Consider the following 23,239-nt stretch of genomic DNA (forward strand, 5'->3'; position numbering starts at 1 on the left):
TGCACTGTCGACTTGGAAGGGGCCGCTCATGTGAAGGAGGTTTCAAGCGTACCTTTTTGCCATTGGCACAGAATGCATTAGCTCCTTATTAGCGCCGTGGGATGCAACCTCATGGAAACATCCAATGAAGAGGCTACACGGCCCAGCGGACACCATGAATAAGCATTAGCGTGTCTTGCTAGTCTTGCCGGCTCGTCACCCGCAATGTCTGAGCAACAAAGCCAGCGCTATCGCTATGGATCAGAACTTTGACACACGCTGCCGTCTACGGGGGTGGGGGGGGGGGCATCATAGTATAGTATCCTTTGTATAATTGTATGATCAGAGAAGATTATACTGCGATATATGGTGTGGTATCCCCATCCGGTGTCACAGCGTAATCAAACATGAGGCAAGCACCCACGCCGCTCCTCCCGTCAGCCTTCATGGGAACCCTGGAAGACGATTCCCCCAAGTGTTGGCACGGCGTACCGTACGTCTTGTTGAACATGACATCAATACACACGTAACCACGACAACGGCGGCTAGATGCTCAGCCAAAGCCATTTCACTACAACTTAAGACAAATGATAAGAATCAGTGGTGTCCAAAGTGCAGCCCGCGGGCCATTTAACACAGCTTGAAAGCTTCGAGTGAATGTTGGCGGAGGTCACCATTCTAAAGGAATCCTTGATTTGATGCTAAAGATCCACTAATCCATCAGCAAGGAGGACAAAGCGCTCTGTGGAACCGTGCACCACCCATGGCTTCTTCCGACACAACTAAACATCTAGCTAACATCTATCATGTTAGCATTAGCATTAGTTAGCATTACAGACAGCAGATCCGGCTCTCATCAAGGCCAATAGAACAATATCGAGATGAGCTCTTTCTTCTCCAACCTTCCACAGCCTGCTTGTACGAGAGCAGATGTACGGTAGATCTGAAAAAGTCGGAAAGAAGACCCCTTAAGTTGCATAAATGCATTTTTTCTGGCTGTTTTGTCAGCCACACGCACTAAACAAAGCGACAGTCAGAGAGCCCCTGTCACAGACGATCGTCTGTAGGCTGTGACGGCGCTTAACACGAGACGACGTGCCTAGCCTCAGGTGACTACAACTGCAAAACTAACAACACCATGCTTGACTGAGCCAACAACGCCGTGTGAACACTTGCACAAGGGGGGGGGGGTGGACCCCATCCAGGTTGGGGTTTCGGAGTTACGTATATACCGGATATTTACTGCATAAAGCTATCATCATCACGCATGACAAAAGCAGATGTTGACGCCCAGTCAAAATGGGCAGTTTGGTGACCTAATGATGATTGTTTCATTTGCAGCGCTGATTCATTTCTTCCATCATTTGACACCCGAATAATCATCCATTTATGACCGCCGCATACGAAGCACACGCCAGCAACACGTAATGTCCACAACCGCTTCCTATTGACATGTGACACATTCCAAACACAACACTACAGCAAAAGGTGAAAGCAGTTGCAACGTTGGTCTGGGATGCAGCCTGTTTATTTCATGAATTATATCAAACTTATTAGTATATTGACACTTGCTTACAAAATCAAAAATGGCAGCCTTTCATTTTGTGTGCAATTGTGTGACAGAAAAACATTTCAAGTTGAGTTCTTTTCAAATGAGGAATATTGTTCCATGTAACGATGTAACACATGTGTAATATCGCAGTATATCACCGTTTCACTTTCATAATAAAGGGCTTGAAATGGAACCCGAACGGTGAATGTCGGTAAATATCTGCCAAGTTAGCGTGTAGTCGTTGTGCTGTATGTAGAAAGAACGTTAACCTGCTTGTTACAGTGCTATGTCATACTGCACTACGTCATCGTCTGTTTATTACACGTAAATGCAACCCTGAGCTCTTCCGTGAACAGCACGTGACAGCCCCACGCCGCAGCTCATTGGCTGAATGACAACAGCCTTAGAGTAGATCGGCCGTACCATTTCGTCCCATGGGTGTGTTTCACCACAGACGCGTCCAAAGTATCGCTCCTTGACCCGTGTGAGCTCATAGGGGACTTCATGAAAAATGTACTGACTTATATTTTGATGTATAGAGAGCAAACGAGTCCGTTTTATCATAAGATACTGAAATGCGGATATCTGTACCACAGTGGAAAGCCCCGAATGATCGCGTTAAAGGTTTGGCCCAAAAATGATGCTGGAGCCAAACAGACATGAGAATGGAGGATTTTTGCAAGTTTATTGGAAAATGAGGCGGCCAAAAGAGTGACGGTGCAACCCTCCGGTTCTCTAGAGCACCAGGTGAGACATCATGCGACATTTTAATGGCGCCCCTTGCTTTAGAGCCGAGCTGGGCTAATGTGCAATGTTGTTTAGCCGATACACGTCGCTTCGGTATCTGCCTGGAGCCTTCGTTTCCGGTTTGAGATCCACCCGAATATGAACACGCCGCAACCTTCGCGTCGCTCAACGTTGCCGAGCGTCTGTGCGTTTAGTGCGGGCCTGTGGCGAACCTACGGCGATGCGACGTAGACTTGCGTCATCAAGCTCTCGCAAACCTGCAAGATGTGACGTCATCGAAGTGGCCTTCGTTCATTTTCTACCGCTTAACCTCACGAGGGTCGCGGGCGTGCTGGAGCCTATCCCAGCTGTCTTGGGGGAGAGGCGGGGTCCACCCTGGACTGGTGGCCAGCCTATCCCAGGGCACATATAGACAAACAACCATTCACACTCACATTCATACCTATGGACAATTTGGGGGGGGGGGGGGCAATGAAGCTAACATGTTTATGGAATGGGGGGGGGCCCATGCATGGGGAGAACATGCAAATTCCTCACGGAGATGGCCCAGGGTGGAATCGAACTCAGGTCTCCTAGCTGTGTGGCCTGCCACTAAACAGTCACGCACCGTGCAGCCTTCAGGGTCATGTTAAACCTCGGTTAAGTTCAACTTTGTTTCTGGGGCCGACTTTGACTGTCATCGTCTGCAAAACAGCCCCTGGACTACATGAGACACATCTCAGCTGGAAGCAGTCCACCAAACACACTGTTAGCATGCTAACAACAGCATGGCTAACGTAGCTCAGCAGTTAGCGACCGGCTAACACTCCAATATGACGCTACAAGCAGCGCCTAGCATTGAAGGAATGACCAATAACCAGGTTACTCACGTTTAGAAGCCACATTGGTAGTTGGACATCAAACTCTGACACCTGCTCGGCCGTCCTGGTGCATTCAGGTGCCCATCTGGCGTGGTCAATGGGAGCTGCATTTAATGACACTAGTATAACAATAGAGAATAGACATTAGTAGACCAACCTTCTGTACAAATGATTCAAGTATTTTCAAATATGTGGTCCTTTCCAGTTGGCATGTAATTGTGATTCAAACACGAATAAGAAGGGAAAAAAGTTATACATTTGATTCATTTTGTATACATAGTTATTCTTTATTGCTTTCATTGGATTAGAACATGTATCCAGTTCCTATGGAATACGCGGCATCATTCCATTCACAGTTCCATATGTCCAAAAGGAGCAGGGACCCCATTTAGTCACTTCCTGTGTTCCAGGTGGGATGTGTAAGGTCAGGTAACCATAGTGATGGGATGGTGCTTTTTCACAACCATAATAAATAAATCAACAATCAAAATGGTGACACATAATATGAAAATAAAGCCAACAAGAGTCTTCCTCCTGACCTCCTGGTATTTAGCAAAGAGCTAATGCTTGTCTTGCGTCTTGAGTTGGCTCGTCCTAGTGCATTGTTGACGTTCCTCACCCAAGCCCGTCCACCATTAGAGTCCCCATCCTGAAATGGATGTGTTTCCTTCTCCCGGCTGTAAGGATGTGAGCGTGGATGAGAGCGGCGGCGCTACGACGCTAGCCAAAAGGTGCTGACATGAGCTGTGGAATGGCTGGGTGTGCACGACCCCCCCCCCCCCCCCCCGGGGGGGCTGAAAAGCAGACGCTTTGGCAGAAATGTGAACATGTTATTTTGTGAAACAAGCCATCTGCTGTATCAGTTTCCCAATCGATGGCTGACTGGAACCTTTCTGCTTGATCAGCCTTGGTGGGCAACGCTCACCTTGGATCACGTCAGCGTGTCTCACGTTGACGGAGCACGCCAAGCTAGCACTTTCCAGCTCCTGTTTATTTCCTGGGAAGCTGTCAGAGATCGTAAAGGAAAAGTGCATCTTTCTCTCTTCTGTGCTTGGAAAGCCGCCTGTCATCTAAGGATGGTGGATGACGGCCACATGTCCTTCAGCTGAGACAACATCCTGAACTAGACATGGCCTTCACAGTGCTGTGGATTCCAGCGGGGGCTTGGCCTTTCCTTTCCAGGTAGACAGTATTCTGAGGGACGGGGAGAGTTAGGAGAACGACAGCTCAGCGTGAATCCTCACGTTGTTTGTCATGCTCCTCGGTTTGTGTGCCGACGGAGTTTGGACTTTTCTCCTTTTTAGGATTAGATAAGTCCAGCTGTCAAGTCCTGATGCCTGCCGACTTGGGGTCTTGGTCAGCTGCCACGTTTGAGGAGTTCCTGCAGGCCAGGAGCAGCTCTGAGCTCTTTGGAGGCGGTCCCAGCCCGACCGTGACCGCCTCCTTCATGACGCTCGGCGCGGCAAAGCGCTCACGCTTGCAAGGAAGAGTAACGGCGTCATAGTTCTCATCCCCTGAACACGAGTGAGGGCTTGGCATGTAAACACGGCACGGAGCGTAAACGGAATCCGTGGCGTGCAGCTGCCTGTGATGTTGACTTTGGCTGCCGGGCGGTTCCACTGTGGTTTCTCCTGCGGCCAGATGAGGCGGGTGGAAGCAGGCGAAGGAAACTTAGATGCTTGTCTAGCGTTTCCGCTCAGCCTTAAGCGTGATCATGTTACCAAAACACATTCACCCTTCTGCTCGGGCGCCGCTCGCCGCCATGCTTGGAGAAACCACCTTAGAGAAGTTGACTTATGCCACAGCGCACCCCCCCCCCACTGTGTGACCAGCACCTCACTAACCTCACGGCAACAAAGACCACAAGCTATGATTGGTGGGCTTTTTTTAGTGCATCATTTCCGGTATGTGGCCTTTCCTGTTGTTCCACGCCTGCTCACCGCCATTTTTAAATCCCCGCCTTCTCCTTGTCAAGCTTGTCAAGCATCAAGCAGCGTCAAAGTGGCTGATGTTCCAGTCATGATGTGGCTTCAGTTTTGGTGGAGGGTGGTGAGCGCCGGATCACTTCTCCTCGTGTGGCCCTGGAATGCAATCGCTCCTCACACGTTGCTAATGCTAACCGCTACACTTGCTAATAGAATGGAATGCCTCCAAAGGCCTCCAAAGAACCCAGACCAATCCATCCTCGCTCACGGACGTCTGTGTGCGTGTGCGTAATAAAAAGTGTTAAGTAACGAGAGCGATCGCTCCCCTGGCAAGGCATTCATGACAGCCGCTAGCTTGCGCAGAAGAAGTCATGCAGTACACCCTAAGTAGTATTTACTCAGCAAAGTACTCCTGTTGCCCACAAGGACTTTCAATACGTCCACGACGTGGCATGAGAAAAGTCGATCAAATTTTCATTTGGAGACAAACTCCTCCTTTAGCAAGTTTGGTAGCATGAAGAGTGCGTGCCCATCACTCTCCAAGCTAATTGGGCGAAGGGCGGAAGGTGGTCTCCTAAAGCGAGTCCTGGTGGTTAAGTGGCGCCCAAAGATGTGCAGAAGGCTGGAGAACAAGGAAAGCACATCTCCAGCCTGAATAATGAATGCAGACCATATGGTGGATGGAAGAATGAGTAATAGTCTGGTCAACCTTCATTTCAAAGCTCTTGGCTTTCAAACTCGCGCCTCCTTGGAGCCAACAGAGGATGGAACCAAATCAGCAAGCTTTGGCGTGTCGTCCTCCTGTGTTGGCTTGGAGGGATCTTTCACAACATTATTGACGCTGCAAATGTCCGGTGACTTACACAGTACATTTGAGTTGGTCAGGGCGTAGTAGGTTCTTTCACTAGCTTCCCAGGTGCCTTTGAGCAAGGTGTACAACCATGGCAACAGCTGGGATGAGCACACAGGAATGTTCCACAGCATTCATGCAGCGTGCTCATGACTGTACGATGTTCTTGTCATTCCGAGCATGTACCGTTGGGATGGGGATTGGATTGGGATTATTTATGCTGGACGCCACAGGATATGGGTAGGTTATCCCTGGAAGGTGGGGGGGGGGGGCAAATAAAAGCTGTCTGAGACGCACCGAAAGCCAACCTCTCCCGTTCCAACGTGGTGTGGTTGTTTCCCAAATATACTTCACCCCATTCCTTTCCTCACCCCGCCCTTTATGTCCCAGCCTCACCGGCCTACACGTCCATCTTGCAAATACATTTTCTGTCCCTCCCCGTCTCCCCGTCCCCCCGTCCCCCATCTCCGTCCCACAGCTAGGATTTAGGCATCAGGGTTGCTCCCCTTCCAGCCGGGATCACGTTACCTCGCCGTTACTCAGACCTTCCCTGCAAGGGTGCTCCCTGGCAGGAGTTGGCCTGCCTCCTCCGGACTGTAGACTAGCACAATGCCCCCCCCCCCGGCCCCCGCCATGTCCAGTTATGCAGACAAGTTAGTGGCAGGAGGCGTGCTGGACTTTCTATTTCCATCCTTGGTTGGCGCACAACAAGCTGATCATGTGTCAGGTCTATCCTGTGTCAGCATAGATTTATAGTCCGCCTCCAGGCTTCAGGTGGTCCTCGGGGTTCCATGGAGTTCTAGACTATCGGAGCTGTACTGTAAGCTGGAACATACGTAGACCTGAATCATAGCTGGATGACCTCTAAAGTCACCCAAGACAGGATGGATGGGCAGACACCTTTTTTCATCCCGTCCCATGCTGGTCTGGAAGGATAAGCTCCTCCTGTCCTCCCAGACCTCCGAGGGAGGGGCCAGGGATGCTGGGAGGGATGACGGTGGGCTGGAGTAGCGCAGCGCAGTATGAGTGGAAGTATTACTGTACATGCCCGTATACTTGGCCAGTATCTTTTCTTAGCGTTCTGTTTTTACGGCCATCCTATTCCTGAAACCCAACTGGCCTTGGAAGTTGGCTTGGCATGAAAGCGGGTCCGTGCCGCGCTCCAGATCCAGCTGGAGCCGCTAAGGCCTGTAAGGCGGCCCACCAGGGAGCCCCTAAATCTCAGCTTTCACAAGCAGAAAAGCACCTCGTGTTTGGGTGGACGTTGGAAAAAGCAGGCGGGTACGCTGCCTACGTAGGCCTCCGTTAAAGAGCGTCCATGTTACCATACGGTACTTCCTGTCTGATCACATTTCTCCTCCTGTCGTCGTACTTTTGTCACCTGGGGGGGGCTAATAGCGCGCCTTTTGTTGCAGTGGACATGATGAGATTTCAGCTTTGACATCTGGACCCCACCCACAGCCTAGAACCTGGGTATCCAAAGTGGGCTAAAATAGAAAACAATGACGAGTGCACCTGAACGCCTCACAGCGTTTTATTACGTAGGTTCTGTCCCCCCTTCATGCGTCTCTCTGTGCTGCTCCCCGACAGAGTACCTGGCCCCTCCCTCACACTCCTCTTCCTGCCCCCCCCCCACTCGGCTGCAGCAGAGAACACCAGAGGCACGGCTGAAGAAAGCATGGTAAGCTGTGACTTTAGAACCCTCTGGGGCCACGCTGCCAGGGCCCCACCGGGACACCACTGCTATTGGTGTGGTGGGGCGGCCCTGCACCCGCCTGGCACGCCAACACACCCGATCCCATGTAAACATCTCCAAACATCTTTTCAGTCTCCGAGCCCAAGGAAGTTGTGGAGGCTGCTGAAGCTGCCGATGTCAGAAGGTGCTCCTCTGTGAAACGTTTCACCTTCGGCCCTGCTGGGAAAATAGCCAGTGGCCCCCGCCCCCGACAAAGACATGAAGCGAGTGAGCTTGGCAGCCTGACTGAGATGCTTCAGGTTAGTGGTGTAATCCATGATTAGCTTGCTTTGAGAGCAGAGATAGCCGTGGTTCAGCGTGTACCTGTCACTGCTAAATGATTGCTCATTTCCTGCCTGGGGGGGTGGAGTGGGGGGGGGGTGAGTAATAGCAAGCAGCTGCCTCAGCTGGACCCGGCCTTCCCTCGCTCTCAGCCTGCTCTTCTGGGTGCCAGGACGCCCACTTCCTCCATCTTCCACGCAACCTGTTTCTGGAGGATCTGGGCTGGCGACCAGGGATGGCGTACAGGAACATATCTCTGGTTTGAAGGCAAATGAAAACCTTTTCCATCCATCAGTGAGGCGAGGGAGCCCGCTGAGAGGAGCTCCTACAGGATGTTGGAAAAGCGTAAAAGCGTAGCCATCAAGCTGTGATGTCAGTCCCAGGCGAGCAGAAGGAGGGCGCCGTATCATCATGGCGGTTGAAGGGAAGGACCGCAGCGGGTCAAAAGGTCAGGATGTGAAATGCTTGATCCTGAATTGGTCCAAATGGATGATCTTTTGTGGGTTCTTCCCAGCCTAAATCACGTGTAGGCTTTCCTTTCCGGCAGGGAAGGGTTACGCTCCGTATTTCCTGTCCAATTCCCAGAGCAGCGGCTGTGTTCGCACCGCTTTCTAGATGTTAAACATTCCCAGGCTCTCCTAACCTTCTGGTTTGCCTCTCCCAGGTGAGTGTGGAGGCCAGCCTGCTGTTGGGAAGCATCACATCTCAATGGTTTTCTCACAGGGGCAGGAGATAGGAGGGCTGCAGGGGCGGGGGGTAGGGGGGGCTGTGAGACGGGGAGCATTCTTTCTTGGAACTTTGCTAAGTGGCCGCCAGACTGTGGGAAAGCGTCCTTTTCCAACTGTGGCATTCTGGAGAAGAAATTGTCCAGGAAGGGTGACGGTGTGATGAAAGAAAGCCGAGACGGAGGATCTGGAGGGACGGGATGGGTCGGGAAGGGGAGGGGAGGGCAGCGTTTCCTTGGTGCTTCCTTCCCACCTGATGGTCAGCTGACTTGTGTTACCTGGTCTGAGTCAGCGCAGCCTTGGCATCGGTCATGAAAGCGTCCATATTGCGCTAACGTGCGTGGAGGCTGCAGCGTGGACGCGACCCAGGAGCGGAGCTGGGCCAAGCGGTGCTATATTTAGCCCAGCCGTGCTCGGGCTAATTGCCCTCCCAGGCCTAATCATTTCCAGGCTCCGCAGCTCGCCGGCGACTGAAGGGGAGGCCAAACCCCCCCCCCCCAGCTCGTGTTCAAGATGTCGGCATCAATGCTTCTGTCAATGTTCTCCACAGACCAGACAAATGAGGCCGCTGCATCCCTGCCCGTGTGGACGAGCCGTGCCGTCAGCCTACCTAGCGGTCAGCTGCCGCCGTCACCCATATGCTTTTCATGCATATTTCATATTTCAACAGTTCATGTTCATTGTCATCCCCCTGTAACGTTGTGAAGCACGGTCTTTACTTGGGACATGCATGCCCACTACGGGGGTGTCTGGCCAAATGAAGTAGCAAATACACGAACATCCATATACGCGTATAATAATCCATATGTCTGGCAGGAGGAGGTTTCACTCCATCTTGTCATAAGAGTGATGTCTCCTCGCAACCTCTGGTGTGTCTGGTGTGGCTAAGGGAGGAGTCATCTTCTTGCTTCTTGGGGGGGGGGGGGGGGGGGTGAAGATGGATTCTTTAATGGCAAGATAACCCCTTTCTCCCTCAGGATGGCTCCATCGGGACGGCCGGCTGAATGAAGCGTCACATTGTAGAACTTGATTAGTCATGTGATTCCACAGCATGGGGGTGGGGGTGGGGCTGGCCCAGATGGTTATCAGGGCCAAGGGGGCGTGTCGGAGCGGAGGCGTTTTAATGATATTAGTGCAGATCTGCTTATTTATTGGCTGTGAATTATTCATGCAGAGTGCTGGCGATCCATCACGGCTCGGTTGCTTCATTGTAGGCCGTAAATGTCAGCTACGTCGTCTGCTAGCTACCACGCTAGCTCATCAAAGAACCCAAATTGCTGCCAACTGCGTGAGCTTTAACGGAGGCTTGACAAGGCGTGATTAGGACGCCCCGCTCTTGCTTCCTCCGATGCCGGAGTCTGCTGGATGAAACAAACGCAGCACCGATGCCGCCAATGCGAGGCTGACAACCAGTCAGCGTTTCCTTTTTGTCTGGCCGCCATCGCTGCAGGAGTCAAATGATGCTGTTAGCCAACAGTCCTGTTCTTTCCTAGCCCGTACTGCTATAATAGCTTGGTACAAGATGCCTTCTCACCTTCACTTCTGGACAGGATTACCAGGGTTCCTATTGGCCATTTGGCATCACATGACTCCTCCCCCTTCGACCGTACAAGACTCCTTCATGGTGCCGTGAGCTGGGCAGGCTGCAGAGTCTCTGGGTGGTTGCGATAGCTTGGTCCTTGGAGGGACCAGCACCATGCGTGGACCCCACCAGCCTCCTCCAGACTCGTCTCACGCCCTCTCGGGTGCTCGAGTCCGCTCTCCGGGAACTTGCAGGCTTTTCATCTCAGCCTCTCCTCTCCAAAGCCACCCCTTCTCAAAGTTTGTTCCGGGGCTTGGCTTAAGGAAAAACTGTGTTCCACTTTCTGAGAAGTGTGGCCCCCCATCCCCCGCTTGCACCTGTGTTTTGGATGGCCGTTTTTGTTTTAATACTTTGACTTTCTTCTGGTAAAATGACTGCAGATGTTTCCATTGTGGATCTCGTGAGGATAAGCGCTATGGAAAATGAATGATTCCATTGTGTCCTTTATCTTCCTGTATTTTGGCAATAAAAGATATTTTAGCCACGTGGGTGCCGCGAGCTGCAAGTGGCCCCTGGGCCACACTTTGGACACCCCCGCTGAAGCTGCTTGTCGTTGAGTGAAGGCCACACGCTGGGTTGGTGGGTTGGAGGCGTGCACGTGAGCTGTTTAGTATCTTCAGATCGCTGTTTCCGTCGTGGCTCCTTGGAGGCGTTGCTGTGTTTTTGCTTGTTCCAGCGCCACGTGTGCCCCCCCCCCGCCCCAAAAGCAGGAATATTTTGTGAATATGCAGTAAAACTTCATTTCTCCTTCCAGTGTGTGCATGCCAACGTGCACATGCGTGTTGCCATGCCTCCTTCCTGCTTGAAACAAAGGAGGTGTCGGCCTGAATTAGACCCCCCCCCCCGACTGAATGGCCAAAGAGCTGGGAGATGCATCACAGGTTCTGCTGAGTCGCCCATGAGCCAGGGTGTCTGCCTCACCTCACCCCCCCCCCCCCTTTCCACTCTAACAAGGTTGTTGGAAGAGGATGAGGCGTGTTAAATGAATCATTTACACGCAGGAGCGCTCCTTATTTATTTCATACGGCTGGATATGACTCAGTGGGTAGCCTGTCCCCCCGCCTGCCGAGACATTCTTGGTTATAGCAGCGCTCCTTTTCTTAAATGGAGTGCGTCTCTGTGTGTGTGCATGCGCCCGATGCCGCTAATCCATGCATGAATCATGGACTCCTTACTCGCTACCTTTTTGTCCTCATTGCTGCCATCAAGTTATGCTTCAGCAATTTTACACACACACACACTGTCTCCGCCTCACCAACACATTATAACGGGACTGCCTGCGATTGCGGCTTGGAGATGGCGTCGTCACGGCAACCTGAGCTTGCTTTTGGGGGGGGTAGCAGGAAGTCTTGAGTCTCCAAGAGCAGCAAAAGCATTGAAATAAACAATGAATACGCTAAGAATGAAAACGATTGGTCATCACATCGAGGCGCGTTCCAAGTATGAAGATGGTCAGGGGTGGAAGTGCTACCACTGTGTAGCGGCAGCACCCATCCCTCGTGCCACGTCTTCTTCTTCTCGGCCGTGTTAAGAAGCAGAGTGAGGATGCCATCTGCTGTACACGGATGGAAAAACGAGGCACCGCCATAATCGGAGGGCGGTGTCGCTGTCACCGTAGCAACCACGCTGCGGTGGGGGCTTCCTGCTGTGGGTTGAGGTGGCCCCCACACGGCAGGATAGAACTTGTGGAGGCGTATTCCCCAGGAGGAAGAAATCCCACAGCTCACGCTGACCTCATTATGAAAATAGCTCTTCTAGCCACCCATCACTTTTTTCCAATTTTCCCTGTGGGCAATCCCTGATACGTTGTGATCCTCTCTGCCTTCCTCTTTGTACTTTGTTTGCTGTGGATTGAAGTCAAGATTAAAAGCTTACGCAAGTCTTTGTAACATGAAGGTTTCTCCTGCAACTGTCATCCTCAATCTCGTCCTAATCTGGGACCTTTTCATCAGCAAAGCACGGGAACGTACCTCACGGGCCGTGTGTGTTCGTGCCGTGCCTGCCGTGCCGCACATCTTCGCCCCGAGCCACTAAAACGCCATCGTTGGCGCCCACGTTCTTGCTAATCCACAGCATTTCTTCTCTGCCACTGGCAAGACACCAGGAACACGCTCAACTTCTCACCTGCCAACATGGACGCCTTTTGCACACGTTTGAACCCTTGGACACGCCCGGGGTACGACTTGCCTGGCTTTGGCTTGGCATGGCTTGGCACGGCTTGGCACGGCTTGGCACTGTCTCACTATTGGCAGCTTTCAGATTGTGTTTCAGTGTCTGAAACATGGATTCCACACCAACAAATGGATCCGTCTGATGCTCCTCGTGCTACCCTCCGGTCCGTCTGATGCTCCTCGTGCTACCCTCCGGTCCGTCTGATGCTCCTCGTGCTACCCTCCGGTCCGTCTGATGCTCCTCGTGCTACCCTCCGGTCCGTCTGATGCTCCTCGTGCTACCCTCCGGTCCGTCTGATGCTCCTCGTGCTACCCTCCGGTCCGTCTGATGCTCCTCGTGCTACCCTCCGGTCCGTCTGATGCTCCTCGTGCTACCCTCTGGTCCGTCTGATGCTCCTCGTGCTACCCTCCGGTCCGTCTGATGCTCCTCGTGCTACCCTCCGGTCCTTCTGATGCTCCTCGTGCTACCCTCCGGTCCGTCTGATGCTCCTCGTGCTACCCTCCGGTCCGTCTGATGCTCCTCGTGCTACACTCCAGTTTGTTTGATGCTCCTCGTGCTACCCTCCAGTCCGTCTGATGCTCCTCGTGCTACCCTCCGGTCCGTCTGATGCTCCTCATGCTACATTCCAGTTTGTTTGATGCTCCTCGTGCTACCCTCCAGTTTGTTTGATGCTCCTCGTGCTACCTCAATGGGAGGTCAGCAGCGCTCGTCTGCAAGTAGAGCTGGAATGTTTGCTGGAGTTCCAGGTGGCCGCTTCGACATATTTTGGGAGGGGGCGGGGAGATGCCAGTCGTTCTTGATGGAAAGGAGCCTCCTGCTACGTGTTCTTATTCTCCGACAGACGGCGTGTGTGTATGAGCCAGGAGAAAGGGGTCGTGCCAAATCTATTTTTGGCATATCGGCACCAATGAATGATGCACGGGACAGACGGTCATTCCCATCTGTGAAGCATTTGCATCTCCGTGCTGCCGTGTGGCTCCACAGCACTCTAGTGGGCTTTTAGTACTTTTTCATCCTCGTGCACACTCTTTAGTGCCGTTTGACCTACTGCGGTGGGTGCAAATGTCACGGCAGAAGGGAAAGGTCAGGTAAAGGTTTAGTGTTGCAACGTCTGGATGACTAAGACGCTGGGGCTGCCTGGGGAGGGATCGGGTGTGGGGACATTTGAGACCATCATCACACATTTGTAGACATGCTCTCCCGCTCGCTGCTCTCAATGTCCAGCCGGAGGAATAGTCATGCCTCCCCATCGTGTTGGTGCTCGTGATGTCATTTACAGCAAACAGACAGACTGCTTGACTTTGTGCGTTTAGCGAGTGGTGGCAGTTTGATGCCCATCTTGATATCACATGCTTTTACTATCAAGGAATATTGATGCGTGCGCCATGTTGTTTTCTTTATGAGCGCTACTTGGCTAGACAAGTTAGGGTGGGTGTTCACTGGGGGCTTACGGCATCCTGCCTTCAACGGGCGGCTCTCGTGCGTAGTGGCTTAGCAGCGGGGCTTCTCCATCGATTATTTTCATCCAATTCATGCAGGCCAAATCGGCAGGAGCCTAATTGGAATGGATTCCTCCCCTGCATTGATTGGCTCAGGTGACAGTGGATGACAGATGCTTGTGTTTGTTTGCACGTCGCCTCACACTCACACACTCCGCTTACCTGGCTTCAATTGTCCTTTTCGCTATTCTTGCAGGGAAAAACACTTTTTACTCGGGGTGCCACGAGACTTGACGAGGAGGAGGAGTGAGGAGATTTCTCCTTCAGGCAGCAGGCCTGGGACAGTGAAGAACAAATACATATCAATAAATACTTCAAGAAAAGCTTCACACTGTGCTTCCGTAGAAGCATAGAACAACGGCATGAATGGAGTGAGTCAATCATGCGGTCTTTATCTAGGTGGGTGGAGGCGATCAGTTTTACATCATCGTCATCCCTTCCCGTCTGGATACAACTGATCCCCCAACCCCAGGGTGTGGAGTGTTCCCCGTGTGGACGAGCCAATTTTACCCAACAAGTTTGACAAAAACCAAATGGTACGAGAAGCGGGGTTTGACTGCTTGGCAAAGGTTCCGCTGTTTGGAGGATGGGGAAGGATGGTCGCTGCACTCCTCACAGCCGGCTGGCCCCGACCCCCTGTGATCCCCCCCCCTTATCTAGCCTAGATCCTGGCCTTTCATCTGTGCCAAAACCTGGGGGAGTTTGGCCTCCGCTGTGTTTTACCCCTCCCTCCCACAAACATGGAGGCGTAGTTCATGGCAGAACATGCAGCTTCATCTCCAGAGCCTATCTTTGCTCCCCAGATGACTCCCCCGGCAGCCTGATAACAAACCTCACAACCTTTTCTCAGAACACGAGGGCACTGGCTACACAGGCGTGGAACTAGCGCCTTTTCTGTAACATGTCAGAGCAAACGTCTTCATGGTCGGCATCAGCTCTGTATGCAGTCTACACGCGTCGACACGTTTGACACCAAAGAAGATATTTGTCATCATGAACGTAAACGTAACACCAAACGAGCCAATCGGTGGATGAGATATACACCAGGAAGTGAATGGGTCTTCCATAGCGGAAGCGTCATTGTTTGTGTTGGGAATCATTTGAGTGTAACACCACGTAGTGGCTCACTGCTCACGGGAGTAATAATACATCAATAGATGCTAAAGAACTTGGCGCCATTCATCGTGTCAATACCAGGCTGGCACCTTGACAACCTTCATGGCAGATCCTCCGTTGGCATTGGGACTCCAACCCCACTGGCCAAGTCCTTCGTGGCGCCTCGTCTGCACGGACTGCCTTCCGACATGCGCTCCCTTTGGATTTTTATATGCTCTCTCTCTCGCTCTCTCTCGCTCTCACACACACACACACACGCACACACACACACGCTGCCCTCCTGGTCAACCCTGACCTCTTCCATGCATAAACATACGCTCCTCACCTCTCACCTTGTGGCTCCACCTGATAATCCGTCTCGTCTTTCCCTCCGTGCTCCGCCTTCTCCACAAAAAATGCTTTTTCTGCATCATCCTGGCCTGACCTCTGACCTCAGGCAGATTAGGCCTGATGGCGTTTCTAATGGCAGCTTGAGAGGAATCTGTGACCTCCGTCTGTTACGCTTTTGAACCCCCCCCTACACGTGTGGTGGAAATAGGTGGTACCCGCGGGGACGGTCCAATGGTTGGAAGCACAGGAACATATACCCCATGTGATGAACGGACCTGAAACATTGCTGCTTCATTTGGGTGAACCAACGAGCTCATGAAACTGCAGAAAATTCAGTGTGGAAGTGGTCCATCTTTGTCTCCTTCCTCGCTCGGTTTCAAAGCCGTCGTTATGTTTAGGATGAATAAATGGGAGTCTAGCTAGTCGGCAGTATAGCTATTTTTAAAGCAGCGGTTGTCTCGTCTCACGTCAGGACAAGAGGTTGATTCCCCTTTGTGCTTAACACTTAATCAGCGACACAATAGCCTCAACCTACCTGAGCCTCATACCTGAAACGCTGACTAGGCTACATCAACATAAGCAAGTAAGCACTAAGCAAGTTCACCGAACTCCCGATCTCATCCCACATCACTGTTGCTGTCACAAGCCGAGAGGGCCCTGTGGTGGCTGCCCAGGCTACTATAGTAATATATGAATATAGGTAATACTCTGTACCTCGTTAGTCCCTGGTGACGATTAACAGCGTTGTTGTGTTGTATCTTTCAGCTGGTAGCCGGGAGTCAACCCAGCCCCGCAAATGAAGAGCCTTCAGTTCCGTAGCATCGCCCCCAAGGCCTCCGTCATCGTGCCTTCCCCGTCCTCTGCCGTCCTTTCCTGCCAGCCTCCCCCCGCCCTTCCCGAAGCCACCAGTGGATCCAGCCCCAAGTCCATCGTGGTGCCTGCCCAGAACTATGCCCTGATGCAAATAGCCGGTCAGGATGGCACATTCTCCCTGGTGGCACTGCCCCCTTCCGTCCCTCCTCAGGCACCGCAACACAGGAATCTCAAGCTGCCCATTCCCAGGTACAAGCCGGTGAGGAGAGCTGGGACAGACAAGGTCAGGTCGCCCCCGACGGCCACACGGGTGAAAGCCGCCTCCAGGGTGGCCGCGGCAGTGATGAGTGGAATGTCGTCGCTGATGAAGAGGAAGAAACAGGAGTGCAGGGGCGCTCAGAAGCCAAAGGAGGAGCCGTCGGAGATGATTTTCCGAGATGCCGCCCGCTCCCACATCTCCGTCACGGCCCTGCTAGCTGACAACGCTGTGCTGTCCCCGGGGTCTCAGTTGGAGCAGGTGCCAGATAATGCGGAACATCCTGCCACAGCAACAGTTCTTCAAAGTCCCGGCCCCCCGGCAACTCCACTCAAAGTCTCCCCAGACAAACCCCGGGACCAAGGTGGGACTGCAACACCGACGTGTCAGTCCAAGGCTCCGGCAAACAGCATTGCCCTCGTGTCTCCGGCCATCTTCAGCAAAGCCGTGCACATCATCCCGTCCCCTCCCAAAGGCAAGGTGCCCATTCTACCCTACTCCAAAGTCAAGACCACCCTCGTTCCGGCAGGCAAGCTCCACCTGCCCCAAGACCAGAAGGACTTATTAGGCCAGGCCGGTCCCGTGAGCCCCAGAGCTCCTGCATCCACCAACCTCAAATCGTTTGAGGCCCGGGGGAGCAGCCCGGTGCCCAACTCCACTCTGCAGCGCCAAATGAAGAGCTTGCTTGCCCCGTTGGCGGAAACACTGGAGAAGCTGCCAGGGAAGAAGAGAGGAAGGAAGAGAAAGACAGCAGAAGATAACCTGGCATATGAGGCGCGGAAGAGGAGGTCGTTGTCCTTCTTCTGTAGGAGGGCACCTGAAAAGCCATCAAATGTGGTTTCGGGTTCCAGAGAAGAAGTTGAGATATCAAAGAAGTACCGTAGCATTCGACCCAAGCCGATTTTGGTGATGGAGACGCTACCCCAGCTCGTTAGCTTGCCTGCTCGTTCTTCAGACCCTCAAGAAGTTGAGCTCGTGCGGACACCAGCTTGTCCTCCTCAGCAACCTCCAGTCAGCCTCCACCTGAAGGGAGCCTACCATCCCAGAGTTCTTCTCACCGGTCGGTCGCTCCATCGCTGCCCCACGTGCAGCCGCTGCTTCCAGTTCAAGCATCACCTGCAGAGCCACATGAAGAGCCACGGCCGCGCCCGACCGTACGGCTGCCCCGCGTGTCGCAAAGCGTACGCCCACTCCGGCAGCCTGAGCACCCACATGAAGCTCCACCACGCCGAGGCCCGACCTCGCCGCTCTCTGTGCTGCGAGTTCTGCGAGAAGGCCTTTGGGTACGTGGGCGTGTACTTCAGTCATCTGCGAGAGGTCCACAAGGTCCTCCTCACGGTGGAGCCGTCTGTCAGCCATCATGAGGACAACGTGGCTGCTGAGGGGTGAGATGATTGTTCTTCGAGTGGAACACCTGCTGTAGCTTTGACAAGGCTAGTCCACACTGGCGTGGTACGAGTGTGGTACTAGCGTGGTACCAATTAAAATGTTGTAAAAGTAAAAGATAATGCAACACCTTGAACTGGCCACGAGGCGTCACAAGCAACACACACCAGGCCAACTTTTGTGCTCATGCTCCACCTAACCTGGCCCAGAATCCCCAATGTCACTTCCTGTCCACACATACGTAGATATTTAAGGAACCACACACGAGCACGAGACTTATTCATGCCTTAAATGTCTCATTATGTCTACTACATTGGGTGGCGGCAGTGGAAAGGTGACTATAGGGCTGTTATTTCATGTCTAGAGGGCTCTAATCATTTCAAAGGTCATAACCGCTTCTCTATGCTCCAACTATGAAAATAGTCCATGCATTCATGGGTGCGGAACCAATGAGGCGGGGACCAGTACCTCAGCTTTTGTTGTGAGACTGAAATGTTTTTCCCGTACGCCGTAAATGTAAGTCATCTTCAAATGGGCAGGAAGTACTTTTACATACACAAAACAATGGCTGGGTTTCATTGGTGAATCATTTGTCAAAGTAGGAATTGATGCAATTGAAGATTGATGCAAATCTGAGCGTCCTGACCGCCGTGTCCCCCTGCAGGGACGCGTGGGAGACGTCAGAGGAGCGGCACGATGACGAAGCTGTGGAGCTGCAGATTAAATGCGGTCGCTGCCAGGTGGTCACCGCCACTTTTGCCGACATGAAGATGCACCTGGTGTACGTTCACGGGGAGGTGGTCCCGGTCCGAATTCAAGGGGGTGCGAGCCGGCAGGGCGGCTTCCAAGCGGAGAAGGAGCTGGTCAAGCGTGCCGCCCACTACTGGCAGCAGCTCAACGAGAAGAAGAGTCATCTGCTGAAATGCGGCAGCTGCGATGAGGAGTTCTTCTCCCTCGCTAAACTCAAGCGGCACGTCATGTTCCGCCGCTGCGGAAGTGAAGGGGAGCACGGCCACACCTTCCCGCCGTCAGATGGCGTGCAAGGCCCGGGCTCGCTTGCAGGAGGTTCGGCCTTCAACTGTGTGCTTTGCAGCCAGGTGTTGGACACCAAAGAGCAGGTCCTGGACCACTGGAGGGGTCACCATCGCTGCGAGCGGCCCGACGTGCTGTGGATGGCTCTCAGCTCTTACTCCAGCCTGGAGGACCTGGAGGACCGGGACGCCTACCGGGATCTGGACTCTGTTCAAAGTCCACATTAACCTTCCCCGTGCTCAGACCGGCCGTGGAGTCCAGGACTGGGTGTGGCCCCCGTAGTCACTGAGCTCTAACTGTCAACCACGCAGGGATTTTTAGGTTGCTTTCTCTCATCTCGTCAACGTTTGTGCCAAAAACCTCAAGGAAGGAAAGTCCAGCTAAATGGATTTGAAAGAGTTCAGGAGAATCCACTGCAGCGTTCCTCTCCTCTTCTGGCTTTGTCGCGGAATGTCCTAACTTCAGTATCCTTCCGTTGGGTTTTTCCAGTGGGGACAGTACAAAATTCTACTATTGTCCATTTCCCAGACCCCAAGTCCCACATGGCATCAGCCCAACGTGTACCAATGCTACAGCAAGTAGTACACAGTGGAACACACACGCTCCAAAGAATTCTGTCATTTTCTCAAACGTAAACCCTATGTGATGAGGATACGTGCTGAAATATATACACCCCCCCCCCCCCCCCCGCCCCCGTGCACCCCCTACTACTGTCCATCCATCACCGTGACAGTCTCCCTTCATGAAGTACAAGTACATGCAAACGAGGAAACATACCTGGCGGCATGCATCATTGCGTCTCCCGGCCTCGGGTTCATGTGGGCGAGCATCACGCCCGCACGCCTGGCACCTCTGATGGCGCTCCACTCGAAAGATCCCACCATCCCGCAGAACGCCACCGTCACGCCAGGAAGGATCCACGGACGCTTGGCTCACACTGCCAAGAATATTAGGAAAATATTAGGAGAATATTAGGAGAATCAAGTTGCAATATTTGAAATAAGGTCTTTATACAGTACACGTACATACAGTATGTACACCTGTGTGTATTTTTGCTCATTTCATCTGTAGAGTAAAAACCTTAAAGATAAATATGCCAACAAAGAAGACTGAGCTTCCAGTACTTGACCAGTTCAACTTCTTTCCTGTACTGGAGTTTTGGATACTTGGATCCTACAATTGACTGACTTCGGCCACTTCATATACTTCATATCCAAGTCAACCATCTTGTCCATATCGCTTTGATGCCCCCACCTTTCCAGGGTGTCACTCAACAACACAGCTGACCGTGTGACCTAACCGTGTGACCTAACCATGTGACCTAACCGTGTGACTGCCTTGTGGCCTTTAAAATACTGCGTCTGTGTCTCAAATGAAATACTTGCATCAGTGTGTACTGCGTGTATTCTATTCAGCCAAGATTTTCTTTCTTCTCTCCTCCTGGCGCTGATTTGCAACCACTCGAGCCCCCCCCCCCGGCGTCTACGCACATCAGCACTGCAAGCATTGAGTGCACTAAGTACAAGTACGCAATTGAGACGCAGCCGTGAAGTATTTTAAGTATTTGACTCTGTGTGTGTGGGGGGGGGTGCATTATCCTTCTGTGTGTGTGATGTACACCTAGTACACCTAGTACGTTAGTACATGTACCGTACCGTATGTTGAAGCAGCCTAGCCACTCCCCCAAAGGACTGCGGTTGCTCGTACGCGTTGCCAGCTGCCGTGCGCCCTGGTGGAACTCCCGTGGGGTCGATGCCGTGGTAGTGTTGTCCAGAACTATCTATTTTTGACTAGATGAACACGCTTGTGGTGCTTTGTTGGTTGCATTTGTTCAAAGTATTTTTCTGGCTTGAGAGCCACGTGGTTGTACTTTGTCTTTCATAGGAAGAAAAAAAATGGCAGGGTCACATGAATGTACCTGACAAATCCTACCAAAAGTAGGCCTATATACTGTAGATGTACTGTATACATAGCTATATTGTCAAACCATATATATTTTACATAGATCAATCTACTGCTTGGTGGCGAGGACGAAAGGCAAACAGAAGAAAGACACGAAACTCATGGTGAAAGATTGTCTTGGAGATCAAGCGTGGCGCTACGTGCGTGCACGTGAAACCTTCTGGAATATCTCAACTGAAATCCAAAAGTCAAAGTGTTTGCATGTTTGTGTACTCTGACAGGCGAGTGTTTGTGACAATAAAGAGATGCTTTGTTCACCACTACCGTCTCTTGTCTAGCTAGCAGGCAAACATACATGATGCTATCACGTAGCAACATGACCGAATAACAAATCTGCCCCGTCTTGGGATTGGACCCTGAGACTCTGACCCACTGCTTCTATGACCCGAGCTAGCCACCAGGTAAACATGCGAGGTAGGAAATAGCTAGACAACCAAACTTTGAATGGGCCCTGACCAGGAATTGAACCCCCCGGTCAGGGTCCCTCAGAAATTTTAGATGATTCCCACTTTATTCGACTTAATTTCTTCTCAACTTAAGAAGCCAAAAACCTCCAAACATCCACACGGAGTGAAGAACCTTTTCCACTCCATCATGTGGGACCTGCCATGCCATGGTTGCCGTGGTGCAGTGTCAAGGTCATGTGATGCACGCGTACGTCATCACTGCCGCCTGGTGACCACAATACTGCATATCTACTGGAACCTGTATTTCCATACGTTTGGACCAAGAATAGAGCAAAGTCTGGCAGCAACAGCCATCACTTCTTCATGAGCGACTACTGCAGTAGTAGTAGCAGTACGTGACGGCATACTAGGAAATATGTGCAGATGGACGTACTCCATGGTATTTTTGTTATATCTAAAAAAGTTCCTCATCAGCTGCCCAAGTCCATACAGTTGACTTTTCACCCCCCCCCCCCCTTACTATTGTCGGACTGACTCACGCGTGTGCTAGGAGCCAGACGCTGTAACTGAATTAGACCTTCAGATGGCTTCTGACTTGCTAACCTTGTTAGCTTTGCCGCAACAGCAAACACGGACATCCTTGTTGTGTGAGCTGCGTCTAGCGCCATCATATTGATGAGGGTTATTAGCCGCGTGTGTGTGTGTGTGTGTGTACACGTGTGTACGTGTGCGGAGAGCGTGTTTGATGAACCTCATGAAGGAGACAAATGAGTGAATGTAGGTTAGCACTCAGTCGTTCCCCAGAGGCCAAGTGCAGCATTAGCATCCTGTTATCCTGGCAGATCCCCCGCAGATCACATGACTCCACCAGCAGGCCCCCCTCCCTTTAAAGCATTGTCCAACACACACACACACACACACACACCAGGAACAGGATGTGTTGGGGCCAGGACAGGTAAACAAGAATCACACGCTGGTCTGAGCAGATCTTGTGCAGATCCACCACGACGGACTTCATCTCTGATCTGATAGCTCGTCACGCTCAGGCGGCCATCAGCCAAAGACCAACAAAGACCTCCCCCAAGGTATACAAGGAATGTGGGAGATGTCTGAGAGCCGTCCTATCTAGTCTTGACCATGACCCGATGAGGCCTAACATCTTGTAAGACCACGTGAGTCCAGATGTGCTCAACGAGAATATTGGCAGACATTCCCAGCTGTGCAGATGTTTTGGGACAGAAAGCAGGAATGGCATGACGGAAGCAGACATAGATGGCGAGATGGCGTATGCGTCAGGTCCAAGTCTTTAGCGGAACGGCAGACTTTGGGGTCGGATGAGACGCGATGCAAGATAGGAACAGATGGTCGGAGTTCCCCGAGGCCAAACGGCGTCTGCCTCGCTGAACACTGGGAGTTCTTGACCATCTGGACAGGAAGGCCAGGAGCAGCATCCCACCAAGGATCCTCATGGAGAAGGACAGTTTATCTGCCAAAGAACTCCTGCCAGCTCCTTCATTGGACGGTCATTGACTTGGCTTTTTCTTTGGCTCTCACCGCCGAGTCCAAAAGGTGGACTGTCGTGGAAGACGTGACGTTTGGTTGCGCAACATCATCATCCTTCTGCAGGCAGTCGCCATCTACTACCTTAACGTCTTTATACTTGATGAGCAACCACACCATCTCCATGAAGAACCATGAAGGAGTTCCAGGAAGCTGCCGTCCATCTTCTATGGGACGTTGATCTACGTGAAGGTAGAATTAGGTCAAAGGGGGGAGGACGCCGTGTCCGAACTGAGCAGAGCCTTTTCATGTGGGAATGGTTGGAGCATTCACACGAACAAGGATGAGGTTTTTAGGACCTCGGTGATGTCAAGCTGCCCGTCCTCTTGAGGAATCTTCTTCCAGCAGATCGATGGCTTTCTCCAGCCTCCCGTCATCAATTATTCACCCGATCGGGCCTGCTGCTCATTAGATGACTAATCTCAGGGGAACCGCAGAGAAACCTGAGAGCAGCACAGACGTAGCAGGG

General features: G+C 52.2%; 2 protein-coding genes across 3 annotated transcripts in view; one reads left to right on the plus strand and one right to left on the minus strand.

Moving 5' to 3' along the window:
• zeb1b (zinc finger E-box binding homeobox 1b) overlaps positions 1–3,253 on the minus strand; it is a 48,043-nt gene extending 44,790 nt beyond the window's left edge. Inside the window, exon 1 of the mRNA XM_078792525.1 lies at positions 3,148–3,253. The gene's annotated coding sequence lies outside the window, so the exon portion shown is untranslated. The remainder of the gene's footprint in view (positions 1–3,147) is intronic.
• On the plus strand, positions 1,961–19,877 carry LOC131108771 (zinc finger protein 438). 2 transcript variants are annotated; one of them, XM_058060074.2, is made up of 5 exons: positions 1,961–2,278; positions 7,504–7,594; positions 7,742–7,908; positions 16,120–17,808; positions 18,474–19,877. In XM_058060074.2, the coding sequence occupies exons 4-5, from the start codon at positions 16,151–16,153 to the stop codon at positions 19,066–19,068; spliced, it is 2,253 nt and encodes a 750-aa protein (XP_057916057.2). In that variant the 5' UTR covers positions 1,961–2,278; positions 7,504–7,594; positions 7,742–7,908; positions 16,120–16,150; the 3' UTR covers positions 19,069–19,877. The 2 variants fall into 2 exon arrangements, with proteins under 2 accessions (XP_057916057.2, XP_057916058.2); XM_058060075.2 differs by lacking the exons at positions 7,504–7,594; positions 7,742–7,908.
• Positions 19,878–23,239: the final 3,362 nt, after the last annotated feature.

The sequence above is a fragment of the Doryrhamphus excisus genome, linkage group LG7 (genome assembly GCF_037039965.1).
Source record: "Doryrhamphus excisus strain RoL-2023G ecotype Guam linkage group LG7, RoL_Dexc_Guam_v1.1, whole genome shotgun sequence".
Classification (NCBI taxonomy): Eukaryota; Metazoa; Chordata; class Actinopteri; order Syngnathiformes; family Syngnathidae; genus Doryrhamphus; species Doryrhamphus excisus.